The sequence below is a fragment of the Myotis daubentonii genome, chromosome 1 (assembly GCF_963259705.1).
Source record: "Myotis daubentonii chromosome 1, mMyoDau2.1, whole genome shotgun sequence".
NCBI lineage: Eukaryota > Metazoa > Chordata > Mammalia > Chiroptera > Vespertilionidae > Myotis > Myotis daubentonii.
The window spans coordinates 53,808,065-53,820,222 of record NC_081840.1 but is presented as its reverse complement, the minus strand read 5'-3'; the positions used below and the strand labels follow the sequence as shown (position 1 = coordinate 53,820,222).

At 43.6% G+C, this 12,158-nt stretch overlaps 1 protein-coding gene across 2 annotated transcripts in view; it reads right to left on the bottom strand.

The window, feature by feature from the left end:
* The window catches only part of NEDD4 (NEDD4 E3 ubiquitin protein ligase), a 121,081-nt gene extending 115,072 nt beyond the window's left edge, over positions 1–6,009 (bottom strand). For both annotated transcript variants that reach the window (XM_059700393.1, XM_059700402.1), the window contains exon 1: positions 5,854–6,009. In XM_059700393.1, the coding sequence (XP_059556376.1) occupies positions 5,854–5,898 (45 nt within the window). In that variant the 5' untranslated portion in view covers positions 5,899–6,009. The remainder of the gene's footprint in view (positions 1–5,853) is intronic.
* Positions 6,010–12,158: the final 6,149 nt, after the last annotated feature.

Below are 12,158 nucleotides of genomic sequence, written 5' to 3'. Positions count from 1 at the left end.
ACCTAAGCCAATGGCTCATTAAATGATAAGGCCAGAATTCTAACCTAGTCAAATTACATGTTCTATACCTCTGCTTACCCTAAATAATTTATTTCTAAGGACCCTTCAAGATTATATCCCTATGCAATATATGAACTGCTAATAGCTAACTGTGTGTGTGTGTGTGTGTGTGTGTGTGTGTGTGTGTGTGTAAACTTTCCTCATCTTCTCTTCCTGGTGCAGAGGAGTCAGTAGGCCTACCTTAGGCAGAGTTTGGGGGCAGGGAGTAGTTTCATGGAGGTGCATGGTCAGCATGCTCAGCAGCATGGGGCACAGAGGGGACGACGGAGGTGCCATACAGAGATGCTCAGTTGAGTACCCACTGGCATAGGACACAGAGGAGAAGGGTGTTGCATAGAGATGTAACAGTAGTACTCCCACTGGGGGGGGGAAAGTGGGGTGTACAAGTGGCAGAGGAGAGGCCTGCATGGTTAGAAAATTAGTTACACCAAAAACATAAGTAAATGGATTGAGCACATAAGTAAATATAATGAAGATAATGAAAGTCAGAATTTTTACTGTGAGAGAAGGCACTTAGGGCTACAAAGAACCCTGAGATATTATATTTGAATTAGAGAAGTTGGTATGAATTAATGATTTTTAAATATCTATATAAAGACTGATGTAGAAATAACTATAGATTTATGTGTGTATTTATGTATACATACGCATGCAACACACACACAAACACACACACACACACACACATACACACACACACTTTTTAATTCTGTTTCCTGAGATGGTTGAAGAGCGATGACATACAGTAGCAATGAGCACACTGAGCACCCAGATCTTGGCTCCTAAGGACATTTTCTACCAAATGGGCGAGGCAAGATGTAAGAGGAACCTGGAACATCTTCTGCCAGAAGGAAAAGAAGTGTCCAAAGGATGATGGAGACATGCCACGTAAGAACCTTCCTGGAAGGACTCCCATTGGATAATTTAAGCAACAAAATATTCAATGACAGTAATTAATTACAACCTAGTGAATAAGCTGGGATTCTACAAGTCCATGCTGATATAAATAAACAAATGAATAAATAAGTAAAAAGACAGGAAAGCTCTTCTTACATAGAATGCCAATTAGTAAAACTGGAAATAAAGACACAGTGTTGGAAATCATCAATGGAAGCTAAAACGGGTGGATGGAGATTGGATGAATGAAGGGTAGGGTACTGCCATAATCTCTGACTATGTCCCCAGAAAATACTAACCACTTATAAAGGGGGAAATGGTGGCACTACAAAAAAGAAACCTTACCGACACCAAAAGGACCAAGTGATCAAGGTTATCGTCGACAGTGATGACTAGTCAACATCGCGTACCCCTTGATGGATGCCCTGAGAACACAGGGTCATTTCTGCGATACCTGCCAAAAAGCATGACCTTCACATGGGCAGGCTAAGGAACATCCTACAGGATGTACAGTCTGTACTCCTTAAAACTATTAAGGGTAAGAAAGGCTAAGGAACTCACACAGACAAGAGACTGCAAATACATAAGTCCAGACACCAAATGCCCCTAAATGGGGCCAGGAATCAGAAAGGAAAAAGAAAAAGTATTAGAACACTTGTCGTCTACGGCCATACCACCCTGAACGCGCCCGATCTCATCTGATCTCGGAAGCTAAGCAGGGTCGGGCCTGGTTAGTACTTGGATGGGAGAATACTTGTCAAAGACTGCATGGGATCTGTGGAGTGGACATCCTGTATATCTGATTCCTTCATTTTAGAGGGTTGGATGGCTGCTACGTAGGAAAGTATTCTTTTTTCAGAAAAAGACATTCTAAAGTATCTAGAGGTGATGGGGCATTGTATCTGCAGCTTGTCCTCAAATGGCTCAGAAAAAGACCAATGAAAATGGCAAAAAATGGTTATGGAGCAATTGTGGTAAAATGTCAGCAGTTGGAGAATCTGACTGAGGAGAATTTAGAGTTCTTCACACTGTACTTGCAAACTTTCTGTTGGTTGAAAATAAAGAGCAAATTGCCACAAATAAACTATATTTATGCACTTCTTTGGTCCCATGGAAACCCATGAGAAATATTAAAGAGTTGCAGAAAAGCAGGAATGGCATAAACAATACGTCAAAGACTGGGCTAAATACTAACACAGCCGCTGCTTCAAATGTGCTTCTCCTTTTTGTGAGTAGAGACTAGAGCAGCGGTTCTCAACCTGTGCGTCGCGACCCCTTGGGGGTCAAACGACCCTTTCACAGGGGTCGCCTAAGACCATCGGAAAACACATATATAATTGCATATTGTTTTTATGATTAATCACTATGCTTTAATTATGTTCAATTTGTAACAATGAAAATACATCCTGCATATCAGATATTTACATTACGATTCATAACAGTAGCAAAATTACAGTTATGAAGTAGCAACGAAAATAATCTTATGGTTGGGGGTCACCAAAACATGAGGAACTGTATTAAAGGGTCGTGGCATTAGGAAGGTTGAGAACCACTGGACTAGAGGTTTGGGCTCCGTATAATGCCAGTGCGGGCAGGGTCTGTTTCTGCTCAGCATTAGTGGGTCTAGAGGAGTCAGAACATACACTTCCTAGTTGTCCTGTTGCTTATGCATTGTGGTCACTGACACCATCAAAGGCACCCATTCTTCTATATGTGAAAATGGTGGAGCGAAGACTCTCAACTCTTTCCTCTTTATTTTTCCCCCTTCTCTTCCTTTGTTTCAATCAGGTTTCAGTTACAGGAAATAGAAGTCACTCAATATTTTAGGAAGAAAGACGTTAATACAGGGAATGAGGTGCTTACAAAAATCGTTGGGAGTGCTAGAGGGGCAGGCTACAGGCTGGGCCTTCAGAGGACCCAGAAGTTCCTCAGTGCGGGCCCACCCAGGAAGCTGCCGCTTCTGCCCCAGCCAGAGAAGTAGGTAATCAGGAGCCATCACAGACCTGCTGACTTTAAAGAATGTACCAATCAAGACATCAGGAAGCCACCACCACCACTCTCTGCTGGCAATTTCCTATCAATACCCACAAGCCAGCGTTAACAGGTACTAGAACACTTCTGCAGAAAAACTCAGTGTCTGCATGGCCATGCTTGTCAGCAGAAAAAGCAAAATAACAAGCAAACAGACAGTAAGTTATGTGGTACTTCATTTCCACCTTCCAAACAAACCTTAAGTGCACCTAACTAGGAAACCTATTTCACAACCTATTTCCAAGATGTTAAGTGCAGGAGAGCCTGGGATGCAGGGTGGTTAGCTTAAGATAGCAGGGACGTCTGCTGCAGGAAGGGATGCTGATTTCCAGTCCCCATATCTACCACACTCCTCCTCACCAAAGATTCGTGGGAATTAACTTATTGACAGAGCAAATTTGGTGGAAATTATATTACACTACTTCCTTAGTTTGTTATGCTTTAATGGCAAAATTCTGCATGTGGAGCCAGGACCAGACATCTCTTACTGAAAGATACAAGTGGAAGAAGAGCTACAACTCACTTCAACACTAATATGCTCATACAGTGTGACAAAGTGGCTATTCAGTATATGCTGGTTAAATTACAGTTGTCTCACTCGCTTCTATCCCATGTCTATTCATCTTTCTCCTTGTTTCAGTTTTAAATTTAAAATAAGAATCATCTTTCTTTTATGGCTGTAATAGAAAAAAAATGCCTTTTCATAAACAGCAGAGGGCTATCTATTCCCAGACTAGTCTGAGTTTTAGAAAGTGACATAGCTACAATGTTTTTCTTCTTAAAAAGTACGGAGGGGGAGGCTTTTCTAAGCCCTCTTTCATTTTTGTGATGGAGCTGAAAATAAATGACAAATAATAGCGATGCGATGACAGCCTTTACCCGAAAACAAGCAAATTCTGTCTCTTTCCCACCAGACTGGGAGCTCCTCAGGGAACAGGCGGGGACTGTTGTTTCTCTCTGAATCCCCAGTGCCTAACAAACTGTGTGAAGCAGAACAGGCAGTTAATAAATGTTGAATGAATAACCTAAATGACAATGGAAGAAGTGGAAGACAACACCACCATCACGTCTTTTATCTTCCTGTCTCATCCTCTTTCTCCACGTGGACAAAGTCTACAGAAGGAGTTGGAAGAAACTTCTGAGTCCTGGGACTGACAACCAGACCCCCATCATGCGAATCAGAGTGGGCTCCACGCCATTAAACTTTCCAGAAGTACAAATCCTTCAGCAAGTTCAGGAAAACCTCATTTCAAAGGGTGGAGTTTCTGGCCTTCGCAGGGAGTTGCTTAATGACCACCCACGAACAGCCACAAATAGTTTCATCTCAGCGGGGTGATTTGAGAAGCAAATAACTGTAAACGAAGACCCTGTTCCAAGGGGGAGAGAACAGTGAATGATACCTTTGGCAATGCTCTATGATCAACTGGCTCTGAGGGGAGTGAGATGAGAAATCTGGAAGAGCAGGGCCCACACCCTGTAACAACACACAACAACAACAACAACCACAACAACAACGGGGAAAGAAAGTCCAAGGCCAGCCAGATTGTGGAGGATCCAGCTGGAGGTTATCTGCATTGGACAGCTGATTGTAGCAAGCCAGGAACCCTGACTGATAAGAACGCTATCGTAGGTTCAATACTGCAAGATTTTCCTCTGCTCTCTTCTATAGAACATTAGCTGGGTATTATTTTTAGCTAAACATATTGACCACTGTTTCCAAGGGACTACGGAGCTGCCACCATTGGTCCACCCACCCTTTGCTTCTGTTCCGGCAGCAGTCACTAAGAAATGAGTCTAATCGCCTGGCCATAATCATTCTCAAAACCCTCTGAGATAACTTGCCTGCATCAACAAGTTGCCCACTGTTTATACACAAAGAACTTTCAAGAGAAATGTAAACGACATTTTTAAACAGATGTTGGAAGATACCGCGTTCCTCAGAGGAGGCACTATTACAACACTGTTAGAAGATACCTGAGCAATTAGGCTGAAGGACTTAGTTAAATGGGTCCAATCTTGCAAACAGATACCTGTGACAGTTTAATCAACAGGAACGCTTAAATCTGATGTTTTCCCCACTCCAAACTGTAGACCAGATAGTCAGTCTTTCACCTCCCACCTACCTCCTTTAAAACAGAACAACCCTTCCCAAGTGGCTTATTTTTAATAAGCGTAAGGCATAACTGAGAAGGGGCAGCTTTGCCTTTTCAAAGAGCAGAACTTAATTTTCAAAGCGAACAGCTACAGGGAGTTCTTTAACATAGTTATACTTTTCCAGCTCGACTTTTTAAGTATCAATACAGACCAGTGAAACATAGCATGCGCTTTCCACACGTGACACTTGTTACTAAACGCGGGGAAGACCATCTATTTGCCCGCTTTCCCATCCCCGACTCCAGGGAGGGTTAAAAAGGGCTGCGGAGAAAAAAGAAAAAAAAGAAAAAACCAAAACAGCGAGCCACAATTCCCGTGCAAGCCTTCAGGTCAAAGTGCATCCAGTGGCGTCCAGCGGGCCTGTGCCAGAGCAGGCGCAGCACCGGCCGGGATGCTAAGCTCCCGGGGATTCCGCCGCCGCCCCTCCCGGAGCGCACGCCCTCGGCGGCGGGGAGCGGGTGGCAGGAAGCCGCTGGCCGGCGGGGCGCGTCCTCGCGCGCACTCACGCCGCCGGCCGCCGAGCCCCCTCGGCTACACTTCCCGAAGGAAACTGACGAGGAAGGCGGCGGGGCGGAGAGGGGCGGAGCGGGGAGTGGAGTCCACAGGTTCCCGAAGAAAATGCGGATCCCTGCTGCGGATCCCTGGTGTCTGGCGCTGGGCAGCGCGATGGGAAGCCCGCCCCGCAACCCCGCAACCCCGCGGCCCCCGCACCTCGTCCTCCTGGAGCCCGAACACTTCCACCGCGCTCGTTGCCATTTCTGAGCGGTTACCGCCGACCGGACGCGCTCACCCCGCCCAGGGAGCGGGGACCGGAGTGGGGGAGAGGAGCGGGAGGAGGCGGGAGGAAGAGGAGGCGGCGCTCCCCCGGCGTCCGCAGCGCCGCCCCTGGCCAGTGGGCGCTAGTGGGCGAGGAAGAGCGTCGGGCCCGGGGCTGGGAGCGCGCGCGGCGGGGGCGCGCGTGGCGGGGCGCACCTTTCTCCCCCTTCGCCGGGGGTGGGTGGCCCGTAGACCCGCCTGGAGGCGTCGTATGCCCCCCGGCTCTGCGCCAAGCTGGCGCTGGAGGCCTGGCGACCGGCCGCCCTTCCCCTGGGAAACAAAGCTGCGGTTTTCCTCAGCAACCAGTCCCCCGAGATCCGCCCGAACTCGCCTCTCGCGGACACCTGGGTCAGGAGTGCTTCTCCCAGCCTCGCCACAAGCGGAACATCGCGGGCTTCGCCCTGGCCGGGGAGCTCAGTTTGTTAGAGCGTCGTGGTCCCTATATGCAAGGTTGTGGGTTCAATTCCCGGTCCGGGCATATACAAGAAGCAACCAATGAATGTATAAATAAGGTCTCTCTCTCTCTCTCTCTCTCTCTCTCTCTCTCTCTCTCTCTCTCTCTCTCTCTCTCTCTCTCTCTCTCTCTCTCTCTCTCTCTCTCTCTCAAAATAAATAGATATAAATAAATAAATAAATAAATAAATAAATAAATAAATAAATAAATAAAAATGCTTTGTGGGTCAAGGCTGTGATCCCAACGGAAGCTGGACGTTGGGAGCTCCCGGCAAAGTCCAGCCTGAGCGTGACAGCAAATGGGGAAGCCTGAAAGGGTGGACTCGGGAACTGACATTCTCCCCCTGTGATTTGTAAGCACTGCGCCAGTTCACAAGGTGTTTTCTGCCTCGTGGCCTATCTTTAAAGCCTACCACTCCCAGCCTCCAGGCTCATCATCTAAGCCCGCGGAGCTAAGCCTTGACCTGCAGCACCACCGGAAGGGAGAGAGAAGGGGGACAAATAAAGTGAGCAGGACCCCCTGTGCTATGGGACAGTCATGTGATTTTTAGGGCCATGTCTAATGGGTTTTATGGTTCCACAATCACAGGAGGACGCCCCACCAAAAAAGGACCCATAAAGAAAGGGGGAAATTATAAACACTCATTGTCAGAAGTAATATTGCCATTTTTTCTGCAGTTGTAGAAATTTGCAGAACTCTATAATCTCAAAAATCTAATTTAAAGTTCCTTTAAGAAATTCAGAATAAACTGTTTAAAGTGCTGAAAGGTGGGAACAAGACTGTAGCCCACATTATTAGTTTGTTATATAAGATTTTGTCATACTTTCATTATGTTTAGCAGGGCCCACTGCATTTATATGATGTATCAGAATTCTATCAATACACAATCCAAATTTAATCATCTGTATTGCAGGAGAAACGAGGTGGCAATTAATAAACAAGTGCAAAATTCCAGAATGGTCAGGAGTTGTTGGCTTAACTAAATTTAAAAAGCCATCGTAGCCCTAGCTGATTTGGCTCAGTGGATAGAGTGGACTGAAGGATCCCAGGTTCAATTCCTGTCAACGGCACGTGCCTGGGCTGTGGGCTCAATCCCCACTAGGGGGCATGCAGGAGGCAGCCCATCAATGATTCTCTCTCATCATTGATGTTTCTCTCTCCCTCTCCCTTCCTCTCTGAAATCAATAAGATTATACACTGAGTGGCCAGATTATTATGACCACCTGACGTTTGTAGGCAAATTAGCTATAATTTCGCACTGAAGTTGCTAGAGGGCCAGACCATTATAAATAGGGAAGCAGGTTGTTTACCACGACAGTAGAAGTGATTTTTTTCTGAAGGTATGTGTAAACAATGCGATTTAACAGGCTTTGAATGTGGGATATATATATATATATATATATATATATATATATATATATATATTCGTATATTTTTAAAAAGCCATCATAACATTAATTCCTTTGTTTTGTAAACATAACTATTTTTTAGTGGATCAGTAGTAAAATAATCTGAAAATATTCAATATATCCTTTTACTTTAGAAATAATACTTTTCCCTAACCTCTCTTTCTCTGATACACTTTTTTTCATTCTTACCTGAGGATATGTTTTTTAAAAATTGGTTTTTAGAGGGAGAGAGAGAGACATTGATGTGAGAGAGAAACATCGACAGGTTGCCTCCCATATTCACCATGACTGGGGGTGAAATCAACACCCTAGGTGTGTGCCCTGACTGAAATTGAACCCACAGCCTTTTGGTGTACCGGATGACACTCCAACCAACTGAGCCACCTGGCCAGGGCTCTGATACACCTTTTTATAATTAATTTTAAGTAGAATATTCATGTCACTATTGCATTAGTGCTACTAAAATTTTTAATGAGTGGATAGGAAGTATCCTATATAATAAAGAAGTAATATGCAAACTGACTGTCACACCTTCCCACAAAGATGGCCACACCCATGTAGTCACAGATGGCTGCCCCCATGTCATCACAAGGTGGCCACCACAAGATGGCCAGCAGGGGAGGGCAGTTGTGGGCGATCGGGCCTGCAGGGGAGCAGTTAGGTGTTGATCAGGCTGGCAGGTGAGTGGTTAGGGGGTGATCAGGCTGGCAGGCAGAAGCGGTTAGGGGCAATCAGGCAGGCAAGCCGTTGGGAGCCAGCAGTCCCGGATTGTGAGAGGGATGTCCCAGATTGGAGAGGGTACAGGCTGGGCTGAGGGACAACACCCCCCCCCCCCGGCCAGTGCACAAATTACATGCACTGGGACTCTAGTATAGACATATATATCCTGAAGCCCATAATAAAATAACCCACGTTCCAGGGGTTTATAAAGTAAAGCATCAGCTGCTATAATACTGAAGATAATTCCAAATGCCACTGATTTTACTCATGACTTCTTATTCCTTCTGTCTGAACCCAAAACCATAACGAATTAAGCAGGCAGCTACTGATTCTGTGACCTCTCTTTTCTGCCCTTGGCCCTTCTGCATCATTCTGCGATTGCAGAGACTTAGGGCCTGTCTGCAGCCGGCTCTGGGTACGCAGCCTTTGCATCACTCTGCAGTATTGCTTCCAGTCCACTCAGTGTGTGGTAGACATGGTGGGTACTTCTGCAAAGCTTTCCACGTAAGGCTGTGCCAGGACATAGGTCACCTCTGCCTGTGAATTCCACAAATCTAACTGGGGGTTCTGCCATTCTCCAACCTTGAGGGAAAACTCAAGTGCTATAAAAGGCTCAGATCCTCTTCTTGGAGATAGTCACTGTGATCAGAACTGTCTAATAAAACTTTCTGCAATGAGGGAAATCTTACCTATCTCCACTGTCAATATGGCAGCCAGTAGCTCACCTGGCTGTTGGCAGCCACTAGCTCAACCTGGCTACTGAGCACCTGAAATGTGGCTAGTGCAAATAAGAAATTTTATAGTTAATTTAAATGTAAATAGTCACTGTGGTTAGTGACTACCACATTAGACAACATAAAACATGTCTAACAATGAAATGAACACTATGTATCTAACACCCACTATAAGAAAAAGAATATTACCAACAACTTTTGGGTTTCCTTCATGCCCTCCTATTCCATCCCCTTTCCTCCTGAATTCTGTTTATCATTTCCTTGTGTTTTTTTTAATTGTTTCATCCAATGTATACGTATTCCTAAATAACACACTGTTCATTTTTGTTTCTTTGAACTTTATATAAATTGAATCACAAAGTGACTTGCATTTTTTACTCACCACTCTATCTGTGCTCCTGCCAGTCCAGAGAGTTATGGAAAATCTGGGTGTTTTCATTTCCTAGAGCTGCTGTAACAATTTACCACAAACTGGGTGGCTTAAACATAAATTCATTTTCTCACAGTTCTGGAGGCCAGACATCCAAAATCTATGTGTTGGCAAAGCTGCACTTCCTCTGAAGGCTCTAGAGAAGAATCTCTTTCTTGCCTCTTCCAGCCCTGGCAGCTGTTGGCATTCCTTGGCATGTGGCCTCACCTCTCTGTGCTCTAACCAACAGCTACCTGGCCAGGTCCACCTCAGATGCCACCTGCTCCCTGAAGTTTCTCACTATTCCCCCAGACAGACTTAGTTGTTTTGTGTCACAGCCTTCCATCTTACCTTTAAAAAAACAAATTTGATGTCTTTCAAAAAATTATTCATACCTCTTTTACAATACCTAACAATCTATACTAATAAAAGGGTAATATGCTAATTAGACCAGGTCAACTGGACATCTTCCGGACGTCTGACTTCTTTCTGGACAAAGCCGGAGCCAAGGTGGCGGGAGCCGAAGCAGAGGCAGTTAGGGGTGATCAGGCTGGCAGGGGACCAGTTAGAGGGTGACCAGGTTGGCAGGGGGGCAGTTAGGGGCGATCAGGCAGGCAGGCAGGTGAGCAGTTAGGAGCCAGGGGTCCCAGATTGCGAGAGGGATGTCTGACTAGGGATGGGGCCTAAACCGGCAGTCAGACATCCCCTGAGGGGTCCCAGATTGGAGAGGGTGCAGGATGGGCTGAGGGACAACCCCCTGTGCACGAATTTTGTGCACCAGGCCTCTAGTTGTGTTATAAATTGACTTGTAGCACTCTCTGAATTAATCTGTGGGTTCCTTGAATATAGGAATTGTGTGTATTAACTTACCATAGAACCCAGTCAACAGTTACCTATTAAATGAATAAAAGATGATATTTCCTAGCAATGGAGGGAAATGCGACACTCATATTTTTACCTCATGAAATTTTGATATTTATGGGTTTAATGTTGTTCTCTTATTGCTCATGACTACTCAATTATACAATAGATAAACCGTATCTATACCATTAATGCTCTGTAGCTCAAAACTTTGAGAAAATGCTGTTGCTTGTTTTCACTCCCAAATTTAAAATAAACTTCAAAAGAACATTCACTTGTAATTATTAACCATTTTTGAATGATAAAATCAAATAGAGGGGTTAGAAAAAAATATTAATAATTACTACAATTGTATAATCTTTCTACGATGAGTTGTTGAACTTCTACCTAAAATGAATGGCATTTAGGATTTTAAATACCTGTCTGAATTATTAAAAAGATAGAATGATAACTATTTGAATTGCAAAATATTTTATATTATTTCCTGAGAGAGTAAAAGACATTGTACTTATGGGTTCTTTTACTCTAACTATTCTTAAATCTGAAGTAAAAAATCTATCCATAAAAAATGATTTTGACCTAAATATTTAAGAAATTGCTTCTATTTTATTATAATATATAAAGGTCTTACAAATGAGGACTTCTACACTGTTACTTGAAAACAATTCAAATGTGTGAATAAAAATAACATTACCTTCAGATAAGGCCAAGAAGACAAATTGGCAAACAATTAGAAGCTCAATATTTTATTTAAACAGTAAAAATTATCCTATAGGTAATGTGGTTTGTGTATGTGTGCCTGTGGGTGTAATTTTGTCTTCTTGCTCTACACGCCACATTTCTGAAACAAGGCATCATTTCTAAGTTACAAATGGCCTCAACTGTCTAAGCCATTGAGTAAACTGTTTTCCAAGTTAGAATTTCTAGTGAACATTAATATCCCAGTTTTGTTATCAAAAGATGGTGCGTAATAAAATGGCTTGAGGGTTTTGCAGGTAACCACTTACAAATTAAGCTAAAGGTCTTAGTCTGCCTGCCCGAACTTGTTTAGCTTTTGGTTGAAGAGACGCAAGTGCAAATAGATAATTTGCAAGTAATTTGGTAGATAAATTCATTGCATTTGATGTCTTCCTTCTTCTCTTGACTCATTTTTGAGGCCAAAAATAAAATCACTTCTAAGGAGATATTTTTTGAGGTTAAAACACTATTTCTGTCTAATGAACAGTAAAAGTACAGAACACAACTTGGCATCTCTTATTGGAAATTCTTATAGAATCACAGAATCTTAGAATAGCAATGCACATCTCTCATTGCATGTGCTAACTGATGCTGAAGGACAAGAATGTTTATTGAAGAATAAATGCAAAAATACTGATGGCAAAAGTAATGTATCCCTCCCCCCCCCCTGTTCTATATTGAGCTTTTTGGATCTGTCTTATGTATGAAAATATTTTCCCTATTGTGTGAAAAATTCATAGGAAATAACGTGAAATCTAAACAACCAAATTAATATCAATAAGGGAATAGCTTAAATAAATTATGGTATGTTGATTCCCTATATTTTCATAAATATAAATGTACTATATAAGTTAGAGGAATATGCAACACTGTAG